General features: G+C 39.2%; 2 protein-coding genes across 14 annotated transcripts in view; both read left to right on the top strand.

Annotated features, from left to right (window-relative positions):
* LOC137189345 (uncharacterized) overlaps positions 1 to 15,035 on the top strand; it is a 79,019-nt gene extending 63,984 nt beyond the window's left edge. The window contains exons 2-15 of the mRNA XM_067599163.1: positions 6,001 to 6,182; positions 6,953 to 7,158; positions 7,352 to 7,489; positions 8,261 to 8,399; positions 8,488 to 8,788; positions 9,956 to 10,097; positions 10,201 to 10,344; positions 10,425 to 10,496; positions 10,952 to 11,010; positions 11,570 to 11,760; positions 11,843 to 12,243; positions 12,761 to 12,860; positions 13,506 to 13,707; positions 13,798 to 15,035. Coding sequence (XP_067455264.1) covers positions 6,060 to 6,182; positions 6,953 to 7,158; positions 7,352 to 7,489; positions 8,261 to 8,399; positions 8,488 to 8,788; positions 9,956 to 10,097; positions 10,201 to 10,344; positions 10,425 to 10,496; positions 10,952 to 11,010; positions 11,570 to 11,760; positions 11,843 to 12,243; positions 12,761 to 12,860; positions 13,506 to 13,707; positions 13,798 to 13,940 — 2,361 coding nt within the window. The 5' untranslated portion in view covers positions 6,001 to 6,059 and the 3' untranslated portion in view covers positions 13,941 to 15,035. The remainder of the gene's footprint in view (positions 1 to 6,000; positions 6,183 to 6,952; positions 7,159 to 7,351; positions 7,490 to 8,260; positions 8,400 to 8,487; positions 8,789 to 9,955; positions 10,098 to 10,200; positions 10,345 to 10,424; positions 10,497 to 10,951; positions 11,011 to 11,569; positions 11,761 to 11,842; positions 12,244 to 12,760; positions 12,861 to 13,505; positions 13,708 to 13,797) is intronic.
* Positions 15,036 to 21,630: 6,595 nt separating this feature from the next.
* ppfia1 (PTPRF interacting protein alpha 1) overlaps positions 21,631 to 26,946 on the top strand; it is a 43,284-nt gene continuing 37,968 nt past the window's right edge. For 8 of the 13 annotated variants that reach the window (XM_067598480.1, XM_067598367.1, XM_067598165.1 and 5 more), the window contains exons 1-2: positions 21,632 to 22,793; positions 24,609 to 24,878. In XM_067598480.1, the coding sequence (XP_067454581.1) occupies positions 24,609 to 24,878 (270 nt within the window). In that variant the 5' untranslated portion in view covers positions 21,632 to 22,793. Of the gene's footprint in view, positions 22,794 to 24,608; positions 24,879 to 26,946 lie in introns of all 13 variants that reach the window. The other 5 variants (XM_067598325.1, XM_067598623.1, XM_067598703.1 and 2 more) reach the window with 2 other exon arrangements.

Genomic DNA, 26,946 nt, shown 5'->3' with positions numbered 1-26,946 from the left:
GGTGTGTTTTCTATTTGGAAAGTTTGATTGACATGTGTACTGTCAGGTGTGTAGAGACAATAAGTAACTGCAGCTGGACACAGAAAATTACTAATATATTTGAATGGAGAGTGTGAGTGAACCCACACCTTTTTGAACATTTAATGCTTCCACATAGTTTTAGATACAGACTTCATTTGTACTTTAAATGAGACACGAGACTTTGACCTACAAATCTTGAATTTACATGTTTTTTCTATCTTTCACTGTTTTTGAGATATTAGAATCTGAGTTTTAAAGTCTTTTCTTGCTCCTCCTGTGATTTTATAATGAGTGTGTATCGCGGAATGTTTCACAGCACTGAGGGAGTGACATCACCAGAAGCAGTTGGAGAGAAGGATTTTAGAATACCCTTTTTTTAAATCTCCTTATAAACCCCATGAATTTTGCCAAATCTTACATTAAAAATCATATTTTAGTAGGAAATTTCGTGGCGAATCCCTTGATACAGGTTTGAAATTGGTCAGACTTATAGATAAGATGTCAGAAGCCTCAGTTTGACACAAAGTTCATGCCCATAGATTGCCTCCCCATTGTTTTACATTGTGAGGTTTGATATGACACTACAAGGGCTTATAAAATCCAAATTGTTCAAGTTATTACAAAGTTTTTAACAACTTTTTTTCAGCACAGTGTCATAAGTCACCTTTTAACGTTTGAAGCAGATACCATTAATGCCCTCGGTGGAGATAGTGTTTGTTCGGGGGCCAAAATTGGGGCAAAGTCTTATTTTGAAAGGCTAATTGCGGACTTCCTGTTGGATTTAGGTCAGGGGTGTCAGCATATTATTTGTAGGTCTTGATGAGATGAATAATTGAGTTTTGGTTTGATCTCTCTACGACATTCATATGGGCCGTGGCGGCCATTTTAGTTACATAGATGGTGCTAGAGAGCACATTTTAGCACTTTAGGGCTTAATTTTTACATTTTATCAAATTTGTCACCACACCTGATGTGTGTGCCAAATTTGGTGAGTTTTTGAGCATGTTTAGGGGGTCAAATTTAGGTGTGATGTCCCGTAATAATTAAGAAAGAAAGAAACAAACACACAAAAAACAATACAATAGTAGGACACAATAGGGTCCTTGCCTGAGCCTTAGAAGGGCGTGTAGACGTGCTGAATGGAAATAGAAAGCTTCCAAATTAAAGTGCAATTTTAATTCCATGAAAGAGCTTTTAAAGGAGTTTAACAACTCTGTAAAGGAAGAGAGATCAAAGTACTTCTCACGTCCTACTGCTGCAAATCCTCACTACCCCAAACTGCTATTTAGAACAATTAACTTCTTTATCCACCACCCTCCCAGTTCCAATGAAGTCTCTTCTATTGAAAGATGTGAGATGATAGTGACCATTCTATTATTTTCTGCATTTGGAAGATTAAAATCCCCCGTCTTCCTCCAAGAAACATAAGTATAAAGCAGTGTAAAACATAAATATTGATCACTTTATTCATGATGTTATTGCAATAGATTAGGATAGGTGTCAGTTGATACCTTACGTTGAGAATGCATGGAATTTCCTTTTAAGTGAATTTATTAAAGTTGTCGTTAAACATGCTCCTTGGAAAACAATGAAAGTTAAAGGGAGACATTTACCTTGGATTATTTCAGATTTGATCATTCTTTTTAAATTTAGAGATAAAGCCTGGGCAAAATATCAATTATCTAGGGATCCAGCTGATTGGGATTTAAGACATTTAAGAAATTTCTGTAAAACAAAAACTAGGAATGCTAAGTCCAACTATTATAGAAATAGACTTTCTCATGATTTACATAACCCTAAAAAGATCTAGAAGAGGATGAAAAGTATCCTTATCCCCAGTAACAGCTCTTTCCTCTGTTTGTAGTTCTAAGTCTTTTGTTTCACCTTATTTAAACATAACTACCAATGGCTCATTTTCTTTCAGATGTATTTTACTCACTGAAATTATGCAAGTTATTTCTGTTCTAAATGTTGGCTACGCTCCTGCTCTCAATGGCTTAGAGGCTAAGTTTATAAAATTAGCTTCTCAAGTGCTTATTTTTCCACTTGCCGACCTATTTAATCTGTCTGTATCTACATGTAATCTTCCATCTATTTGGAAATGTGCTAAAATCACTCCACTACATGAAGGACAAGATTCACTAGATCTTAATAATTATAGACCAATTTCTATTATTTGTACTAAAACAATATTTTATCCCCTTTGAATGAAGAACTGAATTTGTCATGTTTCCCCTGATTTGTCATACTTGTTGGATGTTTGTATCTGTACTTTATGTTCTTTTATTTCTGTGACTTTTTAGAAAGGTTCTTTTTGTTTCTGATATAGTGTTAGCCCTTTTGCATTAATGAAGAACTAAATATGTCATGTTTCCTCTAATTTGTCACATTTCACAGATATTTATGCTTGGATTTGTTGTATTTCTATATATTAAGAGACGTTTGTGCTCTTTTGTTTCTGACTTGGTGTTGGGGATGTGGCACGTGGACACTGACTATAGCAACTTCCACGCTTGGATTCACTATACAATAGATTTGAAACCCTGTTCAACCAATTATCTAATGACAACTGCACACCTGGTCTAGGTTGACTACATATGTTGTTTGTCTCATGTCCATGTCCACTCTGACTCTGATGAAGACAGAGTGGACAAAACGTTAGTCTGTTTGCACAACTAAAGGCTGTGAATTAATCAGTGAGCTCCAGTCTCTTCTGTTCTCTGGAATATTTTATCCCCATTTTAGTCTGGTTTTCGTTCTAATTTTCTACCACTACTGCCATTGTAAAAATTTCCAACACTATAGTCTCATCTTTAGACAAAGGTTAATTGACTGGTTTCATCTAAACCATCAACCTGTCTCTTAGACCCCATCCCAACTAGGCTGCTTAAAGAAGTCTTACCCTTAGTTAGCACCTCTTTACTAGATATGATCAATCGTCTCTCTGTAGTTGTCTTGTAAGATCTTAGTGCCACATTTGACACCATTGACCATCACATCCTATTAGAGATTATTACAGAGACTGGAACATTTAATTGGCATGAAAGGAACTGCATTACATTGGTTTAAATCCTATTTATCAGATCGATTTCAGTTTGTACACGTTATGATGAATCCTCTATGCATGCAAGTTCCACAAGGTTCGGTGCTTGGACCAATACTATTCACCTTATATATGCTTCCTTTAGGTAATATTATTCGGAAACACTCCATTAATTTTCATTGTTATGCAGATGATACCCAATTATATTTATCAATGAAGCCAGATGAAACCAATCAGTTAACAACACAGTTATTATGCTTGGCCTTAAACACCTTAGAATCTAATGATATAGCTACTCTAGATGGCATTACCCTGGCCTCCAGCACCACTGTAAGGAATCTGGGAGTTATCTGGATCTGGATCAGGATAAGTCCTTTAACTCCCACATAAAACAATTTCTTCACTTACATAATATTGCAAAAATCAGGAATATCCTGTCTCAAACAGATGCAGAAAAACTAGTTCATGTATTTGTTACTTCTAGGCTGGATTATTGCAATTCTTTATTAACAGGCTGCCACAACAAGTCTCTAAAGACTCTCCAGCTGGTCCAGAATGCAGCTGCACGTGTACTGACAACAACTAGAACAAGAGATCATATTTTTCCCATTTCAGCTTTGCTGCATTGGCTTCCAGTAAAATCCAGAATTGAATTTAAAATCCTTCTCCTCACCTACAAAGCCCTTAAGGGTCAGGCACTATCATATCTTAAAGAGCTCACAGTACCCTATTACCCCACTAGAACACTGTGCTCCCAGAATGCAGGCTTACTGGTGGCTCCTAGAGTCTCTAAAATTAGAATGGGAGGCAGAGCTTTCAGCTATCAAGCTCCTCTCTTGTGGAACCATCTTCCAGATTCGGTCCAGGTTGCAGACACCCTCTCTACGTTTAAGAGTAGGCTTAAAAATTCCCTTTTTGATAAAGCTTATAGTTAGGGCCGGCCAAGCTCGCCTTGGATCAGCACTTAGTTATGCTGCTATAGGCCTAGACTGCTGGGGGACTTCCTATGATGCACTGAGCTCCTCTCTTCTCCTCCTCCTCCTCCTCCTCTCCATCTGTATGCATTCATGTACCATTAGTTACTAACTTGGCTTCTTCCCCAGAGTTTTTGTGCTTTCTCGTCTCACAGGAAACTCCTGAGTCCGAGGGTTGACGGCGTTGTCCTGTGGATGTCGGTCCTGACACCTTCTCTGGCTATTTTTGCTATTATTATTACTAGTCATGTCTCTATTATTATTATTGTTGTTATTGTTATTATTGTTGTTATTATGTTTCTCTGTGTCTCTCTTCCCCCCCTCCCCCTCCCTTGGTTGAGCATTATCTTCTTTGCTACATCTGCTATTGGTGTCTCTCAACAGATATTATATTGGTTTAATTCTTACTTCCGTAACAATCGTCAGTGTGCTTCTTTTCATCACAATCAATCAGATTATTTAACTGTTAAACTGTTAAACTGCAAAAAGGGTATACCTCAAGGATCTATTTTAGGACATTTACTTTTCTCTATTTTTCATTAATAATCTTCCTAAAATTTGTTCTTATTGTTTTGTTGTTATATGCAGATGATATGGTTATATACACATCTGATTCTGATATAACTAAAATTCAAAGCTCTCTGCAATCAGAATTTTCTTGTGTTAAAAAATGTTTTTTAAATAACAATCTCATCTTAAACAAGCAGAAGTCTTGTAGCATGTTGTTTGGTACTAGTTATAATCTAAATCATTCACCTTCTGAGTTGGCTATTAATTTTACTGATGGGTCTCCACTTAAAGTTGATCAGTTTAAATATTTGGGACTTTGGATTGATTCTGAATTGTCTTTAAGGCCTCATATTGATTTTATAAGAAATAAAACAAAAGATTGTTGATCAGATTGGAATAATTTGCCTAACTCACTCCAATTGATTACTTCTTTCCATGACTTCAAGACCTTGTTGCTTGTCCGCCCTAAATCCAGTTGTTCTTGTTTTTTATTGTATGTACCTTCATTTTTGTTCATAAGTAGACTTTATTCTTTGTCATAATGTTATTTGATATTTTCCATTTATTTTATTTCTTGCTGATTTTTTGTACAGATGACTCATGTAACAGATGTAGCAGGTGGGGTTTGGGAGGGTGGGAGAGCCCTTGTGTGTATGTCCATGTTGATGTTATTATGTTGATTGTTTGTGTTATTGTATTGTTCAATTTATTATTCAATGTATTAAAAACAAGATGGTGCATCTCAAGGGGCTTATCCTCTATTTAAATTTTGAGATAAAAATAAAACAGAGGAAGGGTAGGTGTGACTGGGACTGCTCCAGACTGGTTTAAGTCTTATCTGAGTGATTATGCAAAGATCACCTGTAGTTCTCAAGGGTCTATTCTTGGCCTTTCACTGTTCTGTATCTACATGTTACCACTGGGTCGAGTTATCTGCTCCAGGATTTTCTTTCCAGTTTTATGCTGATGATACACAAATCTATTTGTCCATAAATCCATCAGATCTCACCTCAGTTACCTCACTCACCACCTGTCTTCCAGACATAAGGTCCAGGATGTACAGTAACTTCCTAATGCTGAACAATGACAAAACATCCAAACTGTCATTCAAAGGTTTTAGAGTGGGAATTGTGTACAAATGTGTCATGCAATAACAGAACATTGATTGTGTTTAAGTTTCAATTCCCCAATAATTTGTGATGAGAACAGTATGTCTCCATGTTAACAGCAATTCATGAGAAAAGTATTATCTAATCTTATGTAACTATCATTAGGTTCACTAAAACCAGCTATGCAGCTGACCTATTGTTCTGAAACATTAGATTAAGAATAAGATGAAGATTAAGATTAAGATTTCTTTATTGTCATTTCTCAGAGCTCAGCATGCATAGTGTACATACCAGGGCTTTCGACAGGCTCAGCTTCTGCACACCTCCATACCTGTATATAAAGATGCTCCAGGTGGATGTGAGAGGCAGAGAATCTGGAGACAGAGGTGAGTCTGGTGCATCATGGTTTCCACACAGGTGCTCCTGCTTCAGCTGCTCCTGGTCTCACTGGCGTCTGCGTCTCATCACTTCGGTGGAACTGTGACCTTCAGCTACAAAGGAAGAAACCCTGATGGAAGTTTTAAGGTGAGAAATTTAACTTTTAACAATATGCAACATGCATTATGGATCATGTGTGAATATGTTAGTTTCATATACTGGAAATCACTTTACTTATCACTTACAATTTATTAAAATGTATTACATATATTATATTACAATTATTATTGCTTTATTTAGGTTTGATCATTGCCTGATATTATCAAAGTTCACCACTTAAGTTGCAGATTTTTTCTTTCTTTTTAATATATATGATGTGAATGTTTTCTTTCTAGTAATATATTTTACTGTCATTTTAAAAAAATCCTTTTGTCTTGTAAAGTTTCTTTAAATATAATGAGAAGCACTGTATAAAATTGTTCTTACTTTGCTGTGGCTTTATTGATATATATCTTCAATTTTGAGAGAGTAAAAATCCGTCCACACACTGATGTTGCTTTCATGCTGTATGCATTTACATCAAGAGATGCAGGTTTTTTTTATTTCTCAACACATCCTGGGTAAGAACCTAAAAACCTTTAAAATATATATATAAAATGTATTTTTTGTTTGTACCTGCAAGTTATTTTACGAGTGCCAACAGAAACTTTATATCCAAATATCTTTAAGCCTGACTGTAATAATTGAATCCAGGAATGTAAAATTTTTGACCTATTCATTTTTTGACCAAGATAGAGCCTTTAGTTGTTGTTGCTCCAAAATAATTATGATCAAAACAGAGAATCATCCTTCTACAAATGAGGATAAAATTCTACATCTTTGAATGCATGACTGCTTATTTCGATCCTTTTCCACAGGTGGATGTTCGAAACCGGGCAACCTATGATGGCTGTCAGTACTCCCACTCCTGGAACTGTTACTCCGGCAACTGTGGCTACAATGTCAAAAGTCAGAGAGGCATACTTGACAGGAGCACAAATGCACCACAATATAACAACCAATGGTGTGAAACTGAGACAGTGTTGACAAAACGTATCACAAATGACAAACCTTTCCAAATGAGGTAGGTTTTTTTTAATTAAGTCATATAAATACTGTTCTTAATATTTATTCTTTGAATAGAGTTAATGGAGCATCTTATTCCTGTTTTAACTCAACAAGTTGCGCACCATTGTATATTTTGTGGCTCTGCTTATCATAAAATTAGTGGTTATTAGATGCTGTACTTTAAGAGTGTTTGTTTCCACACCTACCAGGGCAGCTAGCTGCTGTTGGATCTCAACACGTAACTCTGTTCAGTATTGGAGCCTACTGGCTTCTGTGGATTTGGGAACAAGATCTGACACCGGGGAGCCAAACAGGTCACCAGATATTGCCATTCTGCCTTTCCTGCGGTAAGTCTCTTGCAGTTAGAGTGAAACAGTATCCTCTAATCATCATAAACTGTGTAGAATTTAAAATTGTCCTTTTTTGGCGCGCCCCAGTGGTTGTACTGAAAAAGACACTGTGGTGGCAAATGGCCGTTCAAGCCCAAAAAGACTGAAATGAATGTGCTGAAAGCATCATAGCCCTCACACATTTTCACACAAACTGTTTCTGATGTCTGCGAACAAAAACACATATCACCAGAATAATCTGTAAAATGATAATATCCCATAAAATCAGTGGCTTTAAATTAATTTATTCATTGAATAAAAAGGGTGTTCACTTATTTTGACCATGTGTGGTGCAAAACATGAGGGAGAAGCCACAGTCTTCACAAAGTGAAAACAATTTACAAATACCTTACCTGGAAGGTGTTTTCAACAAATCAATCAACCAAACAATAAAATAAAGAAACCAAAGTTCTTCTCTTTTCATTATGAATTACAGTAAAAGTGTGTCTTTGATTCTACATGTAACAAATTATGAACTCTACTATACAAATACCAGCATGTTGCTTTATACATTTTACTTTTGTGAACTTTTGTGAAGCACATTGAATTCCATCCTTTTGTATAAAATACAAAACATAAATAGTGTGATTGTTTTTATTACTGTATTACTGCATTTGCTGTTTTTCATTTCTAGTTATCCAGACTTGTATGTTTGTAATTCTGATGATTTGATCCTTTTGTTTAAAGTTAAAAAGCCGTCACTAACTCATGTTATTGTGCATATTCAAGAGTTCCTCAGAACTGCCCACGAACATACAGGCTGATGTCCATTGATCCTGATGGTGACAAAGTTCGATGCAGATATGGAAATATTGGAGGTGCAGAGTGTAGCAGGTGCGACCAACCGTCAGGCTTCCACTTGGATCAGGTTAGTTGAAAACTCCTTTTCATAATACATTGTACAGTAACGGACTGATACTTTGACTCAATCAACTGGTAAATGTTCACACTTTTAGGACTCTTGCACATTACACTACCACTACGCCTATGCCAACCCAAGTGTTTATGGATTTGAGTTGGTGGTGGAAGACTTCCCACAACAACCCATCACACTGGCCTACACAGATGGATCCCAGTCCTCCAGATCTCCACTGACTGCGAGGAGAGGACAAGCCACAACGTCTCCATCATCTATCACACCTAACTGGTGGGGGCAGCATTCAACCACAACCCCCCCACCGTACCCTTCGACCACAGGACTCCCATACGCCAACACTCCTCCCCTCAGCAAACTACCTTTGCACTTCTCTTTGCTTGGTAAGTCAGGTTTTACTCCTCTTAACTGTCTGACTATATTTTTCATGAGTCAATCAACTAAATCACATTGAGCAAAAAAACTGTGGTTGTAGTGACCTCAAAATGGGTTGAGAGATTCATGCATGTTGCAGCTCTGGCAAGGCCTTAATGTGTGATATTTACAAAGGCCCGTAGCAAGGATTTCAGAAATAGTGAGGTCTGGAGTCCAAGTCTCCCCTGCCCTAGAGGGTTTGACCATAAACTAAAAACAGGTTAAAAAAATAATAATAATTTAATTTTTGACACTATATCTATTCTGTTATTCCTAATCAGGACTATTCAGTTTTATTGTCTGTAATTTCATTTCCCAACATGAGGGTCTCTGTACTGTGAAAACCATGTATCTCCAAAACATAACATTTTCACAAGCTGAGTGAAACAGTCTCATTTTAAGCTTTTTAAAATGTTTTAAAAGGTTTATTAAGCCTAAGAGGTAGCAACATTTTATCAACTGATAAAGGAAACCCATTTAGCATTGCACTCCTATAATATTGTCCAACTAACAATGGACGATTTGGAAAAAGAGGATTAAAATCAATTCAGCAGAACAAGAGATGGGTTTTTTTATTCCAGTCATTCTTTTTCCTTGTCAAAACCTCGCACCTACAATTACCCACAATACAACTAAACCACTGACTGTTTGTTTGGAGACTTGGGTGAATTATGCTAGTAGCAGCTAATGTAGCCTGGAGTCGCTAGTCTCAAGCAGAGATGAGGAGCAGACTACAGAGGTCTGGATTTTTTTCATTTTCAGACTTGTAGTCTTCCGCCCCAACCGACTCTGACTCAAGTGACATCACTTGAGGCGACTTATTTTTACTTTAGTTTTAGTTTTAGTTTCCTTAGTTTTTACTTTGTACAATCGGTGGAGTTCCCCTTTAAGAGTAGCCAAAACAAACAAAACAAACAAAATTCTGGGAAAAAATTCACTGAACATGACCTCAGTGTCTTTGCCTTTGGCAGCTTATGAAAGACACTTGCTGTGACATCACTAGATGCCTTGGTGTGGCCAGACTGTAAAAGCTTGAAAGTTTTGATCCATAAAGAGCAGCACAGGGGCAGTTTTCTCATAGGTATTGAATACATGTTGCACTTTAGAATTTAAATCGATCTCTTTCTGAACTCCAGTGGACCCAGTTGCTCCCTCATGTCAGGAGGGAGAGTACCTGCCAAGGTTTGTGAATCCAACACCCCAAAATGGAGAACGCATCCATGCAGAGGTCAACAAAGAAGTGGAGATCAGAGTGAAAGCACAAGCTCAATACTCAACGTAAGTGTGAACCAAAGTGATCCATGTGGCAGTAAAAAATTTTCACCAATAACATCAGTAATCACGAGGAAATCTCTGGTTTCTTTGTTTTATTTTCATACAGGATATATGATATCATCATTAGTGGGCCAACGAACATCAGCAAACACAGGACCACACATGACGAGTTTGTCATTAGGTGGACGCCTATTCCAGAGGACTTGGGAGATCATTATGCGATCTGCTTTGCTGTTGAATCATTCACAGGGTGAGCCTTGGATTCATTTCTTTTATGTTTGCATTAGTATGTTTGTGTAAAACTATGTTTTAACTGTTTTACGTATTTTGCAGGTCTGCTGTAACTGCCACTCAAAGCCCAGTCACTGGCCATCACCATCACCACCCCACCCCGACTTCACAGTAAGTTACATTTCTCTGTGTTTGGTGTTTTGTAAAGTACATCTCTAATCAAAAAGGTAGAATGCACCTCTCATGTTGTGACTGTAAAATGAAAATTGAAGAAAGCTATGATAAAAGATGGAACCTATCAAGTTGCCAAGATTTAAAATAATTAAATTCAAAAAAGCAAGCAAATATGTATAAAAAGTTAAATCTAAAATTCAAAGGTAATAGTATCTGTATTTTCAGTTTTTTTTTCATTTTCAAGATTTCATAATTGTAAGAATAATATTAAAAGTTTGCAAGGAGGGTTAAGAAAAGCTTTGTAAGGCCATCAGTTTAACTTATGAATAAAGTTATCTAAAATATACACTTTTCCAAGTTTGATTGTATTTAAGAGACAACAAATAACAATAATATGTGGCATTACTCCTCTCAGTTAAAGTGTTAAATCAATGTTCACCAATGCTTTTCAGGTCCGGCATCTATCAGTCTGACATGAGGTGCGTTCTGGTGGACATTAAGAAGGAGGAAGGTGAGTCAATGGCCTACTTCAATGTCAAGATTTTGTAGTGTAACTACAACTGTAGTGGTGTATATTTTCACCAAATATATCACCTGCTACTATGAATAAGTTCCAATTGAAGGCCCTGTAAATTGGAAAGTCCCTCTTTTTGTTATTATACTTCCACCGCAGCTCAACAGGGAAACACTGTCCGAGGAAACACAAAGAGGGAATTTGATGCTAAAAAGACTGTAAATGTGGCAGATATCCACTTGATATGACTATTTTTGCACAGAATGACGGTGGATTTTGGCCTCCATCATGAACACTAAAAGCACATTTGAAGGGGATCTTTTAGTAGCCAGTATGAACAGGAGGATTGCTTACAGTGAGGAAACCTCTTTCACTGTTCATATGGACACCTTACTGCTGTTTTAAGACACTTGAAAAATAGTGAACCTGTCCTTTAAACACAGCTGCCTACTTACACATTTTTGAATATTGTTTGATTTTATCACTCTGTATAAAATATGCAGTTTTCAGCATAATGTGGGAACAAAATGGTTAAAAAATATTTCCCTTGCTCTAGTTAAAACCAACGTGATCTGCAGTGAGTCCACAATGACAGTAGAGGTTGAGAAATCTTCACTCTCTGGATTCCATGAGGATCGTCTGCAGCTCAGTGATCCCACCAACATCGCCTGCAGCCTCCAACACCACTCAAACAGCACACACGTCATCGCTGTCATCCCCCTCAACGCCTGCGGCACTCAGCTCGAGGTAATGAAGGGTCATTGGTTTCATTATCTGCTGTTTGTGATCACTGCTTTGAGGACTGAATAAATAACTTTTTACTCTGCAGGAGGATGAGGACTACCTCATTTTCAAGAATGAAATCACCACGGTTGACAACCACAGAGACCTGATCACCAGGAAACACCTGCTGGAAGTGGAGTTCTACTGCCAGTACCCCAAACGGGGAAATGTGACACTGGGTTTCACTGCACACAGGAAGAATGTCACAGTGTGGGAGAAAGGCTTCGGCACATTCACCTACCAGTTTGAGTTCTACCAAACCAATCAATTCCGAACCATGAAAGATCCAAATTCATACCCTCTGGAGTATGACGTAGGGAGCAGGGTCTACATGGAGATCGAGGCCTCCTCTTCAGTCAACAACACTGAGCTGTTTGTGGAGTCCTGCTGGGCTGCACCATATGATAACCCCAACTACTGGCCAACCTACCCCATCATTGAAAATGGGTAGGCATGAGTACACACCCTAATGGTGGCAGAGGAAATAGCAGAACCTTTATGAGACGTTTGTATATTCTTCTTGTGTCCAGTATATGTGGGTTTATCCCGGGAGCTCTGGTTTCCTTGCACAGACCAAAGACATACAGATTTGGTGAAGTGGTGAATGTAAGCGTGAATGGTTGTCTGTATAAAAGGTGACCTGGGTGCATTGTACACCACCAACTCTCCATCCAGATTGAAATTAAATGTCAATCTATCTTCCACCAGTGTGTTTCTGCTAGTAGATGGTTATCTCCTTCTACCTTAGAGGTTTATCTATGTGATATGAACATGTCTTAATGTCCTAATGCCTGAAAAAACCCTGTTGTACTTACTTCACCTCTTTGGCATAACCATGTTTCTTTTCCTTATCCTGTAAATACCCTCAATAGCATATTTATATTCTGCCCATATAATAGCTTCCATTGTAAGGCTTGGAGTCACAGAGACAAAGTTTCATGTCTCTTTTTGTTGCTTTGGCTAGGTGTAACGTGGATGAGACTGTTAAAACCCATTCCGCCGACAATCAGAGACAATTCAGGTTCTGCATGGAGGCCTTCAAGTTCATTGGAATGCATGACCAGGTAAGGAATGAACTATTCAGTTAGACTGGAGCAAATGACTGTGAAAGGTTTTGGTGATATCTCTAAATGCTTAGTTTTACACTTTGTGCATGTGCTTATTTGCTTTTTGCTGAAAGTAAACAAGAGGCTGGAGCCGGTTAGCTTAGCTTAGCATAAAGACTGGAAACAGGAGGAAACAGCTAGCCAAGGTCTGTCCAAAGGTTAAAAAATCTGCAATGCTGCACCTCTAAAGCTCACAAATGAATATTCATGGATATCTTATTTTTAATCTGTACAAACACTGAAGTGTAAAAACTACAAGTTGTTTTTTTACAGGGGGTCATCAGCCAGAATATTTCTTAGCTGAGAACTGTTACGTCCTAGAGTTTTACAATTTTACACTTCGTGTTTTTTGTGCAGATTAAACAAGCAAAATAAAGTGTGTTAATTAGTGAAGTTTTGAGGGGCTAGTACGTCGATTTTGGAATCTTCCGAAAGAGCTAAACTAGCTGTTTCTAGTCTTAACGCTAAGCTAAGCTAAGCAAAGTGGAGCAGAGGTTTGGCCTTGTATGTGGGGTCTGAGTACAAACAACTCAGCTATTTGTTTACTTAGAGACACATCAGTATATCTGCTGATATAATGACAGCATGTCCTGTTATATTCAGGTGTACATCAGCTGCTCAGTCCTGATGTGTGAAGCAGGGAACCCCAACACCAGATGCTCACGGGGATGCATCAACTCCACACGGTCGGGAAGTCACCACCATCATCATCGCAAGAGGGAGGCCGTCATCCAAAGTGCAAGCCACTTTGTTTCCCAGGGTCCACTGCGCCTAAGGAGATCAGCAGAGAGCACTGTAAACACAGGTATGATTACATGAAACATAAAATGTTCTCTGAACAGCACAACTGCCTTGTTTGTCTGCCTCAAATTCAAATTGTCTCTCTTTTCTCCAGTGACCAACCTGAACCTGAACCTGAACCTGGTATTCATCGCTGGATGTCTTCTAGCAGCTGTTGGCATGATCAGTGCAGTGGTCATGTACAAAACCAAAATGTCAAAGGTCAAATACCAACCTTTGCCCGTATTTGAAAGCTAGGACAGCAGCATGTGCAGAATACCAATTCTATATTCATTATGTTTGAAACTATAAAGCAATTTTGATAATTTCTGCTATCAAATATTGGGTGTTCGTGTATCAGAAATAACAGGTGATTTATGTGTACATCTAAATTAATCAATTTTATATTAAAGATTAGGTTCACATTTTTATAAATCCATTTTAAAACAATACTCACTTGTTATTGTATACATTAAAACAGTGTTTGATCATTGCTGTTGCTCCTCTTGCTCATTCTAGCTGTAAGAAGATCCCTTCCTGAGGTGATATGAAATGATGGACAGAATCCAGTCCTCGTTCTGTGTAAACATTGCTTCTTAAGTTCAGATAAAGTTAATATGAAGCTTCAGCAGTCTGAGTTAGACAAATTGAGTGGTTATCTTTCAAACTTACAATATTTTTAATACAAAATTTCCTCTTTGTGCTTCAGCGGACAGTGTTTGATTGCTGAGGCATGACAGAAGGACACAAAGAGGGAATTCTGTACCACAAAGACTAGCTTTGGAAGATACCAAATTGATTTGTTTAACTCACTCTGCAGAAGCCTCATATCAGCATTTGTTGACCTTTAAAATGTATTTCTATACAGAACAAGCACTGTGGATTTTGTCTATTGTCACCTATATTGAAATTGTTTTTGAAGAAATCTTTATGTTGCTAGTATTAACAGGAGAAATTGTTGCAGCAAACAAAAATCTTAAACTATCATTTAACATCCTTAAAATGTCTACTTTGTATACACTGAAAAATACTCCAGAGAGGAACAAAAAGTGTGTGTGAGCCTTGTAACCCAGAAAGTTTTATATTGAGCCACACTGAAAGGATGATCAGCTGGCACTGCAGCTGCTGGGTGATTGTTCATTTGCGGTGGTCAACGCTGTAGAATGTCAAGAAACTTTACAAGTACTTCTACTATTCTGTATTACTGTATGATTTAAAACAACAATCTAGATTGATTTGTAATGTGTAATCCTGTTTTATCACAATCATTTCTATGTCAAATGCTCTCATTACATGGGAAAAAAATTGAGGAGACTGAAGTCAATCTTGATACTCTTGCTTAATTGATCAATAAAAATGTATGCTCTCATTAATATATGTTCACTTTTGTTCACTTTAATTCTGTAAAACACATTACTTTTAATACTTTCAAGTTGTTGAACTTCATCACTTTTATATGTCGACTTACTGTGCATACTGACAGTTAATTAACCAACATTCAACAGAATCAGATCGCAACCACAGTAATCCAGTATAAGTTATTGAACGTTATAAATTGTAAAAATACACAGGAAAATTATCACTATGAATAAGTATTGTTAATGTGAGGACCTTTACCTGCATCCTATGGATGTGCTGGGAGGCATCATCATTGGATCAAGAATTTTATGCACTGGGGCTCTGCTCGCCAGATGTCAGTCCAAGTGAACCTTTGTTCCACTGCACTCTCCCATCTCATCCATGCCCCCTGTTGCTACATGCCTAGCATACTGCTTTTTCTTGCTTCCTCCATTTATGCTCTCACTTCTTCCTGGAAAAGCAGCAGCCTCTCCTTGCCCTGGACCTTGTTGTATTGAGGCGTCGGAAAGCCTCCCAAGCCTGTTCTTCCAATTGCCACTGCCCCCACCACCGCCTTATGCCTCAGGGTCACTTCTGCCCTCTCCAGCTCCCCGGTGGTGCTCCATTTCCTATCAGTGTGGATTTCATTGCCAGCCGCTGAGACTTTGGGATAATTGGAGTCTATGTACTGCAATGCCTCTCTAGGCTGGAAGACCTTAAACTCTTCCATGAAACTGTTGAAAGGAAGCTGCAGGATGTTATTCTTCCCGTACAGAGCTGCGCTGCTAAGGCTGCATGGTAAGCTGAGCCACCTGCAGAAGTATCCGCTGATTCTCCTCTCCATTGTCTCCACTGATGTGATGGGTACATTGTAAACCAGCAACGGCCAGATGATCCATGGCAGGATGCCATGATGGTATATCCAGGACTTGAATTTTCCAGGCAGTCCTGACTTGTCCACTCTGTTGAGCCAGGTCTCTAGCTCCTTGATGCCTGGATGGCTGCCACATCCCTGAGGCTGTGGTCAAAACATTTTCCCAAACTCGTGACTGACTTCACATTCATAGATGGAATTGCGGTGCCATCCAGGGCAAAGTAGAATTTGTCAGAGACTCTGCCTTTCTTCAGAACAAGTGACCTGGACTTGGCAGGCCTGAAGCTCATCCTTGCCCACTTGATAAGCCTCTTCAGTCCTTGGAGGATTCATCTGCTGCCTGGTACAGAGAATGGCCATCCATGTAGGCCCTGGTGGGGGGCAGTCGCATGCCAGACTTGGTTAATGGGCCTCCACACTCCACCTCTGCAGTTTTTATGACCGTGTTCATGGCAAGGGCAAAGAGGGTGACTGATATTGTACGTTCAGTGATGATGCCCTTCTCCAGCCGATGCCAACTTGATGCTACTGGCCCAGAAGTTACTCTCAATCTGAAGTTGCTATAGTAATCCAGGATGAGGTCCTTGATCTTACTGGGAACATGGTACCAGTTTAGTGCAGTCTCTACCAACTTGTGTGGTATTGACCCATATGCATTAGCCAGATTTACCACAGCACAACCCCTCACGTGCCGCTCTAATCAGCTGGGTGACTGTATGTTCAAGGCAGCCCAGCATCCCTGGAGTCCCATCTTTCTGCACTGAGGTGTCAATATAGTTGTTCTTTGGCAGAAAGTCTGTCGTCCACCGGGACAAGACGCTGAAGTAAATCTTGCCTTCGACAATTAGCAGCGAGATAGGTCTAAACTGCTCAATGTTTGTGGAATTCTCTTACTTGGGATTCAACACACCTTCAGCATAATCTCCACTGCTCGGCAACGACCCCCCTGCGTCACATTGTCCATGTGAGTTTCCAGAGGAGTTTGAGTAGTTCTGGACAGTGCTTGTGAACCTTGTATGGTACTCCACTCGGTCCAGGGGCTGAGCTGGCTCTAGCTGCTTTCACCACCTTCTGGATCTCTTTCAGGCTCGGCTCCCTCATGTCAAAGTTGACTTTTGGGGCTGGTTGGTCAAGAAGGGCTCTTTGGTGTTCCAGCTCCTGGTCTCTCATAGGATCATGCTGAAAGTGATCTACTTCCTCCTTGAAGCATGTGAGATGTTCGCTGTGCTTGCTACCAAGTAACTGCTTTGTGAAGCCAAAGGGGTTGACTATAAAAGCAGCTCTCTTCCTGGCTCTCTCCCTGTCCCATCTCTTGCGCCACTCTGCCCTCTGCAGGGTCATGAGCTTCCTCCTGATGATGTTATGGAGCTCAGCAAGTGGTGGTTTCTCCTCCTCCTCTGCGCTCTAGTGCTGCTTTGTGAGGACCTGGAGCTCTTGCCGCAGCTGGTGGATCTTTCCTGTTCTTTTGTTCTCCTTCTCTTATCCAAATCACTTTGCTCCATAACTTACAATGACTGCAGACATGGCTTCCAGACAGCTGTCAGCATCCCCTTCCACATGTTTGATATTATTCAGGCAGTGTCTTCCCCGAATTGGTGCCACTCTCTCTGCATGCTGGCTGGGGGCCATGTCACCTGCGCCTTTTGGACTACTGTACCTGGTGATGGAGCGTCTGGTGCTTGGAGGTGCTGGGTACTGTGGGGTGATTCCGGGCTGGGCTCCTCCTGCGTCTCACCAGGGTCAGACCCTGTGTGCTGCACTGTCAGACCCTGTGCGCTGTACTGTCGGCTCCTGCACCAAGCACTTCATCCTGGTCTGATGTATTTTTAGTCCACGCAGGTTTTTGCAGACCCCACCGCAGATGCATCTCATAGTCATTGTTCCATTTGCGTTCATCGTCATCATTTGGTGCGTCCTTGTGGGGTTCTTATTCCCCAACCCCTTGGGCTCCACCCACTTGGGCTCCCCTGGGGTTATGTAATAGAATGTGGATCGGTAGCTTGTTGTGGGTTCTGCCTCTCAAAACTATTCTCAGTTGTCAACCAGACTGTTACTGGTAGTCACTGGTGTGACCAGACTGAATAGGTGAAAGATACATCCTGCAGATGCGCTGGGACGCATTATCAGTGAGAAAAATATTTAAAGTGGCTTATGAAGTTTCAAGCTCTTGCATGTAGCCTGAATCATCATCAATCCTCCATTCACAGACTGCAATCCTGATGTAAAAGCCAATATGAGTGCCATGGAACAATGAATCATTAAAACATAATACTGCCTGCAACTGTCCAGGATGGCCATTGTGGTGATTAAGGCTGCAACTATTTATCATCTTCATTATCAATTAATCTTGTGATCATTTTCCTGATTAATCGATCAATTGTTTGGTCTATTAAATGTGAGAAGATGGTGAAAATGCCCATCTAAAGTGACATCTTAAAATTGCTTGTTTTGTCTCAAAAACACAAAGATATTTAAGTCACTAGAATATAAAACAGAAGAACTCAGTAAATTGTCACATTTAAGAAGCTGCAACCAGAAAATGTTTAGTAGTTTTGCTTAAAAATTAGTTAAAAAATTAATCAATTCTAATTTTCAACTAATCATTTCAGCTCCAAGTTTATACTGATGACTCATGTTGACACAATACAATGAACTAAAGATGATCTTTAAATAAAGGGTTAAAGTATTTTTCCAGCCCTAAAAAGGCAGTAAAGGCAGGCTTTGATTTAAAAAGAAATACAGCAAAATTCTGTGTGACAGAGAGTTAAAAGACCTACAGCCAGTATTGGATAGGTCACTAATCGGTCTGTGGAGTTGCTGTAACTTGCTTGCAGTGTTAAAAGATTGTGAAGTAAACATTATTTAATGGGTTCTGCAGGTAATTAGTACATTAGTTTATTAAATAAATGGTGTACATTTGCACCTTTGAGAAAGACCTGTATATTAAAATGTCACCATCAGACTGTGATTGTCCTACTTTTCAGCCATTAAAATTGCAGGTGTAATGTGATTACCTTCAGAATACCATTCTTCCAAAGTCTGGAATCAAAGTTGGTCAAATTCTGTCAAAATGATTTAGTTATTATACTTTACAACCCCTACTGAAGATAATTTCTGTATTTTTGTAAACATCAAAATACTGTTGTCCATCCTGCATTATAAATGCAAGTTTTGGTGCATTCATCACCACAAGATGGCGCAAGTATTCTCTTTATTGTGAGTCCTACGTCAGCATGAATTGTTTTATCAGTAATTTCATTTCCAACAGCTGAATGTAGGTCACTGAAGAACAATTCTAATAAAGTCCATATATTATTTCTAATAAAGAAGTTTGAACCTTTAATCCCATCTCACACATATTTTACATTTACAGATTTACTGTTTTACAGATGAATTAAGATTATTTTAGTTATTCTGATGTTAATCCAAAGAGGAAAGTACAGAATTTAGTTTTCAGTCACATTAGGCTATACCAGTGGTGGAAGAAGTACTCATATCTTATTTAAGTAAAAGTACCAACATAGCAATATAAAGATACTCCATTACAAGTAAAAGTCCAGGAAATCCTACTTAAGTAAAGGTACTTAAGTATTAGCAGCAAAATGTACTCAAAGTATTGAATTAAAAGTACTCATTTCGTCCCTCTAACTGATATATTATTATACATGACATCATTAGATTATTAATAGAGAAGTGTTGTATTTTAAAAGCTGGTTATATTATCCATTGTGTCAAATCTTCATCTGAAAAGTAACTAAAGCTGTCAAATAAATGTAGTGGAGTAGAAAGTACAATATTTCCCTCTGAAATGTAGTGGAGTGGAAGTATAAAGTAGCATCACATGGAAATACTCAAGTAAAGTACAAGTACCTCAAAATTGGACTTAGGCACTGTACTTGAGTAAATTCTTCTTTTTCAATTTTCTGCTTCCTCTGTGGATTGAACATTCAGCTGAGTGAATGACTGATGCAGCTCCAGAACAAATGAGGCAGTAGGAGAGGGAATGAGGGAAGAAAAGAGTATGGGGCCAAGTTGTTCTTTGATCAGGCCCTGTGCTGAGTATTATACATCAGCATTGATTGAAGAGGTATGAGAAACAGGGGATACCAAAATTCGAGGCAGAGATGCCTTGTTCACCCTCAATCAAAAACTGAAAACAGATTTGTGTATCAGAACTTTGGTTTTTCTTCTTTCCTCTCCCATTAATCATTTCATAACCCCTCAGTACATATATATATTGACTTGAATATATCAGAAAGAGGGACCAAACCACTGTTTTAACTTTAATACTTTAACTACACTGTGTATACTTTTCTAATACTTATGTACTTTTCCTTAAGTGGGATTTTTCATGCAGGATTTTCGCTTGTAATTGAGTATTTTTACATTACTGTATTGGTACTTTTACTCAAAGTCCCCCTCCACTCAAAAGTGTGTTTTTCTTGTTCCTTCACTTGGATGTTTGAGCTTCACTGTGCAGAATGATGTATGTGTAGTCAGAGTTTGATACTAGAAGGCTGTTTTCACATCTGCTGAAAGTGGAAACTTTCTTGGTTCTCATTGAAAAGCATGATCTGTGACATCTATGGGTGTGCCCGAATACAAATACATTATTCGGCAAAGCACAAATAGTGTTTTTTTCTTTAACACATATTGGTTTCATACAAATATTGTAAAAATTATTTGTTTTCGGGAGGAAAAAAAACATGTCAAATACCAGAGTGCAGGTCGGTTACATCACTATCTCAGTGTCTCTCCTCTGCTCCGCTGTTACGTCTATCAGCAGGTCTCAACGAGGGGAGTCACATCCACCTGCTACATAATGCACATTTCCTAATTTGGACGTCACTCCCGGAGTTAGGGGTGTTCCCCAGAGATAAAGCTGAGCTACTGACATGCAAAGTGCTCCCAAGGGACTCTCCATAACCTGTTGTTCCCCTTCTCCTTTCCACAAAGTTCGGTTGTAAAAAATAGACAATAAGTGAGAGTGCAAAGCAATATTTGCCTTTGAAGTTCTTCCCTACATGTTATACGCTTTGTTGTCTCTGTGTTATGGGTGTATAAATAGGAAGAGGTCTGTCTGCAATGAGGTGATGAGTAAAGTTTTATCTAAATAGTCAACACAGTCATTTATGATCTTGGGGATTCAAGTTCGAGACCTGGTGTGCAGACCTCCCTCATAAGGTAGTTTATTCATGAACACTTATTGTAACACTTTAATTTTCTAAAATTAAAAGCGTAATAAAAACTAAAACAGGATTATTAAGCCTCTTTCCACTTTGACTCGAATAAAAATACAAGTAATTTTGCTGACTCGACAAATACAGATACAAATACAAATACTGGGCCTTCTCCACATCCCTAGTGACATCACAACTAGTTTGGAGCCAGTCCTGGTGCAATATTCAATTTACACAAGTGTGATGTGGAAACTTGAAGCCTCTAGTGCACATACACTGAGAATGGACTTTACACTGAGGAAGGAGACATCTTGTGTCCAGCAGGAAAACTTTTGAAATGAAAACTATTTGCATAATATAGATTCTAGAATTTTTTATTGAAGGAGTAGATGTAATTTTAAGGATTTTAACAAAATAATTACAGTTTTTCTGTGGAAAAACCTTATCAGACGATAATTTTTTATTCAAAGTAGAGTATTTATATATATACATCTTAAAACGTGTCTGGGTGGGATCTTTAAATAAAGGATCTGAGTACTTCTTCCACCACTGCGGATCCCGACAGGAACTGAGATTGCTGCTGTTTCCCTTTTCCTCCTGTTGCCAGCCGGGGCAGCGCTCTCTCTCCCGGCGGACGGACTACCAGGCTGATGAGCAGCGTTAGCGGCAGAGAGCCCACCATTGGCTGTCCCGACTGCCGGAGCTGGCAGGCAGTGGCGACAGGGAAGGACCGGACCGACGGACCTTTTTTGGGTGGAAATACCGAGAAAACACAAACAACTCGGGGAATATAACGGAAACTCGGGGGAATATAAGTTTTTATTCGGGATTTTGGGTTTTCCAAACGGACGAAAACCGTCGCTAACGATCAACGTTAGCTGGAAGTTTCCGAGTCGAGCCGTTGATGTGGTGACGCGACTCCACCGAATCGACGGGAAGCTAACGTTAGCTGATGCGCTAACGTTTACCTGATAGATTTATCATTTCAGCAGAGCTTTGGAGACCTATTTCAGGATTTTAGCTCTTTTTTTAGTATTTTCGATTATGTAAGATAAATAGCTATGACAGATTTTATCATGTTGTCTACTTTTATATGAAATGCAGCATATCCTTAGATAACTACCTGACGTTATCTTAGCTAAGTTAGTATATGAAGCGTTAGCTACCTAGCTGGCTAGTAGCTAACGTCGGCTAACTTTAAACTGACTTCAAGCCAAAGACTTCTGCTTCAAATTAGCTAAAGCTAGCAAGGCTACAACTGTTTCCACGTCACCTAACTGTATCATCACATATCTCTCTGTTATGAATGGTTATTTTGGGCGAGTTGAACTTTATTTTTGAGTATGGCCGTTTGTTTCGAAAAGCAAAGATAAGACACTTTACTTCCAAATCCAGATATGCAATCATCGAACCACCAGCTTACTTAATGCTAGCTTGCTAACGCCGAGTTAGCCGGCCAAACTTGGAGCACTGCCCCCTGCTCACTTTCTGTGGGTTTCGCTTTGAGGCCTTTAGGAAGTTATCCCATCTTTTTTCTTTCCACACAGCCTTATTATGCATCCCAGCGTCTGAATGGAATTTATATGTTCTGAATGACTTTGGATATTTGTGAAGTTTGACAACATTGCATACAGTTGGAGAACCCTGGACTTTGTTTACTTGGCTGCATAAAATATCGTGGATTACAGAGGCATTTGGAATAACATTATTCTTTAAAAGGTGAGGTACTGACACAAAACTACTCCAGGCATTAGTTACACTCTTATGTTAGAAGTGACCAATCATATTTTTGATGTCTTATGTGTGCCTGCAGCACTGATTGAACTGATTTTCATAATCTTACATGATTAAACTTATCTAAAGTCAAGTTTTGATTAGTTTGATATTTGTATAGGCAGTTAGCGCCATAAAACAAAATACTTCTCAACTGAGTGACAAGTGTTGGTGTTCTCAGTCTTCTGTTATGCCTATTTTGCCACTCAGTTATTCCTTTATCATGCATATGAAGGCAGAATTGCTCTTACGTCATAAGTGCCAAAATAAAGAGGTGTTAAGTGTTGGTATACTTAAGTGTCCTGCTCCCAGATCTTGGTTTGTCATCTTTACTTTTTGACGTATGGGATGTCCATGCTAAGTTACTGTGGACCCACCATCTGTCACTCCCTCTCATGGATGCTGTGTGACCCCTCCCCCTCATAAACATTGTTGAGCCTGAGTGGCTTGACCTCGATATGGAGCGTTGGTTTTGTGTTTTGCTTCTGATAAATTAGGTTAACTTTGCCCCCTTTTACGCATTTATCATCTTAACTGTGCACATTATTAATTGCATTTAATTAAGAGTGGCAGGCTGATTTTTTTTTTTTTTTCCTTTTCTGGTTAATTCCCATGTAACAAGTATGACCCAGCTCTTGAACACAGTCGTCGTCGGGAGATGCAGTTCAGAGTTAGTTCACTGAACCGAACACAGTGGTTTCTGAAAGCAAATGGCTTTTGGCATCTCAGGCGATGCAAAGAATTAGATGAAGGGGGCTGCTCTGGCTGCCACTAAGTTCCTCCTCTACTTGTACCAATTTGCAAATTGTACTTCCTAGTAGGTATGTTAAATCCAGCTCACATGATTCTGGATTTTTTTTTTTTTTTGTCTAGCAGTCTGTTTACAGGACCTAAGCCCTTTGGTGTGGAGAGTGGCTCTAATTCTCCAGACCTTCCTGCCCAGCTGTTGTTAGATGCAGCATTACTCAACAAGCTTCAGACAACACAGCTTTCTTAGCTGCCTGGGATTGATTTAGGGCTCTCCGTTGTTTTCAGAGCAGTACCAGTGTATGATTGTTTACTCTGGACAAGTGTATTCATTTAGTAGTTAACCATGAGTATCAATCAGTAAGTAGGTTCAGCTGATTTGGCTCTGTATACCCTTGTGCTTAGTCAATAAGCTGTTATATTGGCCATTGCTTTGGTGTCTGCAAAGCATGCTGATTAGATCACCTAGAAAGTGCACTTCTAGCTTTGCCCACTGTCTGTCTGTCTGTTTAATCTCAAATCTGTCAGAGAGAGAGAGAGTGTTTAAGAACATGAACAATCCTCAGCCAATTTAATTTACAGTCAAGCCTGAGTGTTCCTGACTGTCTGTTGAGCTTTATAGTAAAAAATTTGCTGTCATTTTTTCTCCATCTTAACTATTTTTCAATATACAATCTGTTGCCGTCAGTGAGGAGGATGAATGAAAAACCTGTGTCTAAATTCTGCTTGTGGAGGACATTAGAGAATGTTTATGGCAGTGATTTAGTTTATTGGGTATAATTGTAGGAGATGTCAGTGAGATGATACCTCTTACCACCACCCCTCTACAGTGGAGGTGAATGAAATTTAGTTTGATGTTTTTAATGCATTGAAAAATTAAATTAAAACATTTTAACGTTAAAGTTTCTTTCCAGAAGCAATATCTGGGTTATGCAGGATAATCCACAGATTTAGTCTATTTCTCCTTTGTTCTCCTTTCGATTCTAATCCGTCCTGTCCAAACCACGGTTGTAGATGATGTGCGAGGTGATGCCCACCATCAGTGAGGCTGAAGGGCCCGGCGGGGGAGGCGGCAGCGGTCGCCGGGGCTCCGGCTCCCCGCTGCAGTCGGACTCGGAGGGTCACTTCGAGTCGCTGATGGTGTCCATGCTGGAGGAGAGGGATCGTCTTCTCGAGACTCTGAGAGAGACTCAGGAGAACCTGGGCTTGACTCAGGGCAAACTGCATGAAGTTAGCCATGAAAGGGACTCGCTGCAGAGACAACTTAACACTGCTTTGCCACAGGTAAGTGAGAGAGAGACCTCATTCATTCGTCAAAGAAAATCCAGACATAAGGTTGTATTATATAAGGTCATATACTTTGAGATGAGAGAGGTTTGTCAGCCGCAGCAGCACTGGTCTAAACTGTCACACGAAACCAAAATACCTATCAAATCTCACCTTGTAACAATATGATTCACCCTTTACTGCCTTTACTTTCACATCATCAACATTTCTAAATGTTAAAATGTCACAGATACACTACCAAAGCAAAAGAATGTGCCTTGTAATCTTATTTGAATAGAAAAACACCAAGAACCCCGCGGAGCCCCCCCTTTCCTGCATTGCTCCCTGCAGCACTGACAGCAGAGTGTCCATCTCACTTTTGGATGACAGCTCTTACAGATCTTTGGCTCTCGTAGTAGAGAAAGCGGTTTTGGGAGTTGAATGTCCGACTGATTGTAGGGTGCAGCGTGGTGCGCACTGAGGCAAGTTAGCAGAGTTCATTTGTCATGAGTTGTCTACTCCAGTGGTTCCCAAACTTTTTTAGACCACGACACCCCTTCAAAGGAAGTTTTTTTTTGTCATGGCACCCCAAACCACCCAACCTTCAATATAACCTGCATAAAACTTTCATATTACAATATTATAGCCTATTAGGTTATATTATATCAAAATGAATTTAAAATAATATTGGCTGATTCTCAATCATTCAGATTAAAAGCCAAACAAAACAGAAAAAGGCTGCAGGTGTTTTAATGGGACGTGTGAGCTGCTGTTGATGTGGAGAGAGAGAGAGAGAACTACCTGCAGGTCTGACTCCGCTGACAGGACGTCTCTCGTCTTGTTTTTATGTATACCAGCGATCAGAGAGCTACACAACACAAACACCATGTTGGGAATAATACCACAGTGAATGTGCATGAACGGTGACGGATGTTCGTCTTCCACAAGCAGTTAAAACCTGTCTGTGTTGTAGTTTTGTCTGTCGGCTCAGATTCAGTCGTCTCCGTGTTGAGATCGAAGATGTTTTGCGATTCTTTCAGCTGATTTTTGTGGCAAAATCTTAGCATAGCTGCCCTGATGATTACCTTTTTTCTGACTGCTGCTGAGCTCCCAAGCTGGAACGTGTGTTGTGTTACTATGACAACCCGCAACCATGAGTTGTCATGTCAGCTGCTACTACCTGCATGTTAAACAGAGTTTTTAATATGGTGTTTTTTTGTTGCATATTTATTCTGTTTTGTTATGTTCAACAACGTAACATTAAACATAGTTAATGTAAATGTTGCCGATTTTTTAATTTTTTTTTTTATGTGGTAAACTGTTATTAATAATGCACAATAGATGAACAATATGCTTCATCTCATGGCACCTCTTGCTAGTCCTGACAGCACCTCAGGGTGCTGCTGCACCCGTTTTCGGAACCACTAAACTTAGTGACCAATCACAATCATTCTCAGAGTGGACTGATTGGCATCTCATGGATTTTTGCATCAAACTTAAAATGAGTCAAGAAAATAAGAAACAGTGAAGAAGAAGAAGAAGCTACATCTGCTGTGAGAAGCTATTCTGGTGATGAGGAGTGAAAACAGAAACTTCTCAAATGGAGCTACTGAAGTTAATTGCTGCGTATATCAGGGGAAAAGTGTAGTGTTACATTATAATGTATATTACATAACACAAAAACTTTTCATCATGGCTTTTTCAAATATCATTCAGCCATAATGTGCATATATTTATTATGCACAAAGCTCCGTACTGTAATAAGATGGTCCTACCTGTGCTTCTAGTTCTGTTATCTGTATAACGTGGAGGGAAACGACATCCTAGCTTCGTCCATCTGCTCGTTGGTCTCTGTTATATTAATGAGTCGTGTTTCTACCCTTCATGGTCTTATATTAAAAACAAAGGGATCAGGTTTCCAGCTTTCAATGATGCATAAGAGGCTGGTAATCAGTAAAGAGTTGTTGTACTTATGGGTGAACATGCATCCAGGATATATAGTTAACCTGCTGTTTACTTTCATTGTTCGTCTCACGTCATATTATCTGTCGAGTGTAAGAGACCGTCGCACATAGAAAGCAGAGCA

Source organism: Thunnus thynnus, chromosome 1 (genome assembly GCF_963924715.1).
Source record: "Thunnus thynnus chromosome 1, fThuThy2.1, whole genome shotgun sequence".
NCBI classification, from domain to species: Eukaryota; Metazoa; Chordata; class Actinopteri; order Scombriformes; family Scombridae; genus Thunnus; species Thunnus thynnus.
The sequence above is the reverse complement of the archived record's forward strand: the minus strand, read 5'-3'. Positions and strand labels throughout refer to the sequence as shown.